The sequence below is a fragment of the Aphanomyces invadans genome (assembly GCF_000520115.1).
Source record: "Aphanomyces invadans strain NJM9701 unplaced genomic scaffold supercont1.3, whole genome shotgun sequence".
In the NCBI taxonomy this organism is placed as follows: domain Eukaryota; phylum Oomycota; class Saprolegniomycetes; order Saprolegniales; family Verrucalvaceae; genus Aphanomyces; species Aphanomyces invadans.
The window spans coordinates 575,705-579,685 of NW_008580148.1; the positions used below are offsets into that span (position 1 = coordinate 575,705).

The following is a 3,981-nucleotide window of genomic DNA, read 5'->3' on the forward strand; positions in this document are numbered from 1 at the left end:
AGTGATAGCTCATCTCTGGTAACGTAAGAGTTTCGGAGGGTGATCGAGGCAACTAGAGGTATACATGTTCTCAATGTTCGAGAACATGGTCAACGCAAACGGCGAAACGAAGGAAGAAGGTGACCAACCTACCGTAATTGGTTCCGGCAACACAGAACCCACCTACGTTGGGGAACCTGGCGATGCCCTTCCACTCCTCACCGACCCAGACTGGCACCAACGCGCCAACCGGTCAGACAACTCTCCATCGGGGGAACCCCGTACAACCTGACCATTATGAGCCACCAAGACCTCGCGCCATTCCAGGTCCAACCAATCCAAGACCCGACACACGTCTTGGCGCTACCCCCTGGTACTGCCTTTGGTGACTAGTCACAGAGTACGAGTGAGAGCATTCGAGTGCACCCCGCACGATGAACCCAAGTACTACCCGTGGCTTGGAGTCAAGGCATACGAGACGTATATCAACGACAGCGAATTCCTCTTCCCCAACCAATGGTTCTCGGCACCAGCAGAAGACATCCGGGAGACACAACGACGACATATGTACTTTACCTCCACCCGAACGGCACCCTCGCCGACACCGAACCCGCACCCTCAAGCAAAGACGAAGTTGAGCCAGAGTTCGAAACTGAGCTGTCCCTCGCATCCCACATCCGATACGCCACTTTCAGAAGAAAGTGATGACGAAGCCGACATGGCACTGTCGGCCGAAGACTGCGACGCACGTACCATCGAACACCGCATCGTGATCGGCTCCGGCGCCTCGGCACACAGGAGCGCGGCCGACCACTTGTATGCCAAGGCGACATGCAACCGCCAGGTCATTGTCACCAACGGCGGAGCCACCGCGGCAAACGTAATGGACAAGCTCAACACGAGCACATCAACTCAGTCGACACTCACCTTGACGGACGTCGTGCTGATCATGGAACAACGATGCTGTTGTTAGTTATGGCCCTGATGCGCGCCAACCCCAAGATCCGTGTGCAACTCCAGCGTGACGCATGTACCATCCTCTTGGGTTTAAAGACCGCAGTCCGTGCTACAATCTGCAACGATCAACGATTGTACATCCTCGAAGGGGTGTTCACACACGAGTCGGCCAACTCAGCCGCGAATGTCGCCAATCATACTGCCCTTTGGAACCACCCCATCGATCCCTTACCCGTTATGGCATATTGCACGTACGCCAGAGCCGGCCTTGGACTGCCGCTACGAATCACCGACATGGACAGACCATGCACCTGCGCCAAGATACACCACGTCACCATTCCCAAACCCAGCACAAAAACCTACAAGCCAGGTGAGGATGACACGGACACCAAGGGACCACTACCTGTCGCATCGGTCGGAGGTTATCGCTACTACACTAAGTCGACGACTGCACCAGCTACTAGAACGTTCGTTTCGTGTACTCGACCGATTCCGCTCAACAGACCGCCAACCTACAAGAAAAAAACATCACATTCTCCGAATGCCAAACGGGCAACAACGTCAAGAAATTCTGCTCGGACAAAGGTGTCGAATACACGTCGCACCACTTGAAGATTTACTCAACTCCAATGGGATCAAGCACGAGACCTCCTCGAGGAAATAACGACAGAATGGCGTGGCGAACGTACCCATCGCACAATGATGGAGATGGCATGGCCATGCTTACCCACGCCAATCTGGCCCAATTCTGGCGGGCCGAAGCAGCCAATACCGCAGCCTTCATTTGCAACCACGTGCTACAAACAACCAAGTGCACCAATACGATCGAGCTCTTCTGCGGACGCTGGCCAACATGCGGGTTTTCGTTTGCTAGTGCTTCAAGCTGGTGAAACAACCCAAACGTCGTAACAAGATCGCACCCAAGGCCACACTCTGCGTGATGATGGGGCACATAAACTCCATGAAGGCATAAGACCTGTACGACATTGAGAACCACAAGATCACCCATGGGGTTCACGTCACCTTCATTGAGAACGAGTTCGACGCCCCAATCTAGACCAGCATGGATGCAGCTGTGGAAGAACTTGTGACCCATGTCGACCTCACGAGTCAAGGCCCCGTACACTAACTGCTAGGAATGCGTATCAGCCCCCAACACGAAGGATGACTACTCGCCTTGAACAAAGACGCATACGCGACCAAAGTCCTCGAGCGCATTGGGCTAGCTAGCTAACTGCCATCCCGTGACCACCCCGGAAGTTACCGACCAAGAAGACCTATGGTATGACGAACATCAACCGCCTATCGACCAACGAGAGTACGACGCCATTGTTGGATCGCTCGTATATCTCATAGTCTGCACCGGACACGGCATCATTCATGCCGTCCGATGACTGTCTTGTCACCTTCATGTCCCTCGCGCCCACACCTGCTCGGTTCCAAACGAGTCCTGCGATACAACAACATGGGACATCAGCTTTGGTTCAGGAGAGTTCACCTTGTCCGGGTACTGTGAAGCAAGCTGGGCGACGCATCCCGATCGCCATTCTACTAACGGCTTCACTTGGTCGATCTTGGGTGGGCCGCTCATGTGGAAGTGCATCCGCCAACGCATCACCGCACTTTCAAGCTGTTAGGCGAATACACCGCCGCCGCCGAAACCACCCGCGAGTTGACATGGCTGCGCGGCCTCTTGAATGACCTTTGCGTCAAAGATAACCGCATAGTCCTATACAGGAACAACATGTCAGTCATCACCACGTCCAAGTCAATCACCATTCAAGAACGTAGCAAACACATCGACATCTGCCACCACTACCTGCGCGAACTTGTCCAGCACGGCCGCCTCACGCTCGTCTTTGTCTCCACCGCCGAGATGCGCGCCGATGGCTTGACGAACTGCTCCAGAAATTCTCGATCGAAACATTTCGAAATTGGACAATGATCAAGCCAAGAGAAACAGAATACAGAACGGTCCGCCGACTGCCCAACTGCCACGACCTTTCGTCTGAGTTAGGGGAGTGTTTAAGATTCCCGCGCTTGCGAAACACAAAACATATGGAAGTTGGAAACCAAGAACTCGGTGACGAAAGGTCATGGCCAAGATTGTGACTTGCATCGTTGCATTGTTGATGTCTGCCAGCGACGGTGTAGCGTCGCTGAAGGACAAGCTTCAAAGTCGTCATGCATGCGCCAGTAGGAATAACAACTGAACATAGGAACAGAGTATATTAACCGTATCAAATCACTACTCGATTGACGGTCCTGAGTCGCTAGCTAACCGCTTGCTGCCTGTAACCCTCTGGCTGGCCATCGACCTACACACAGCCGCACGCATAAATTCAAGAGTGAGCAGCGTGATGGATCAAGAGGGCAAGCGCGAAAGGACGACGTAGTGTCAGGGAACGGTGACTCGGTGCATGAGTCGGCCACGCTGTCTCTCACCGTCGTGTGTACGAAAAACAATCGACATATTGGGGAAAATGTTGCATGTATTTTCTAGTCTTCGTAGGGGTCAAACCGAGTCGACGTGTAGTTGATATAAGTGGTCAACCGGTTCGACAGCTTCGATTCAAACGTCGGCAGAAACCCACACGGGGTGAGCCCCAGCTCGGTCGCCATGGCGTCGCGCAGAGCTCCAGCTATTGCCACAAGTGAAGTTCGTACTACGAGAGCGGGCGATGGGGCTAACAATTGATAAACGCGTTGGGCATCACCATGACTTGCTTGCCGTCAGGTGTGGTCTTGGCCTCCCGCGAAATCAAGTTCATGGTCTGACCAAACCCTTTCATGCACTGCACCGTCAACGCCACCAGCACCGTCATCAGTCTCCCGAATTCGACTGACGTTCAAATGTACCAAATACGGTGGCTCGACCAGGACGTAGTTGAAAAACCCGTGGAACCTTTCCTCCACGTCCAGCGGCGCATTGTAGTCGTAAAAGACAAACTCGTTGTACCAGCTACAATCACCCCAGTGAGCCGACGTGTTGCTTTAGCTCTGTCCCGGGCGCAACGCACAACTGCGACAATCGAAAGTCCTCGG

At 53.7% G+C, this 3,981-nt stretch overlaps 2 protein-coding genes across 2 annotated transcripts; one reads left to right on the forward strand and one right to left on the reverse strand.

Moving 5' to 3' along the window:
* Nucleotides 1–276: 276 nt before the first annotated feature.
* H310_01877 (hypothetical protein) lies at nt 277–952 on the forward strand (the record flags this gene model as incomplete). The annotated part of the gene is made up of 2 exons (XM_008865209.1): nt 277–352; nt 393–952. The coding sequence occupies 2 exons, from the start codon at nt 277–279 to the stop codon at nt 950–952; spliced, it is 636 nt and encodes a 211-aa protein (XP_008863431.1).
* Nucleotides 953–3,435: 2,483 nt separating this feature from the next.
* Nucleotides 3,436–3,761, reverse strand: H310_01878 (hypothetical protein; the record flags this gene model as incomplete). Its single annotated transcript, XM_008865210.1, has 2 exons — nt 3,436–3,578; nt 3,629–3,761. 2 exons carry the CDS (start codon nt 3,759–3,761, stop codon nt 3,436–3,438), a joined length of 276 nt encoding a protein of 91 aa, XP_008863432.1.
* Between the last annotated feature and the right edge of the window lie 220 nt (nt 3,762–3,981).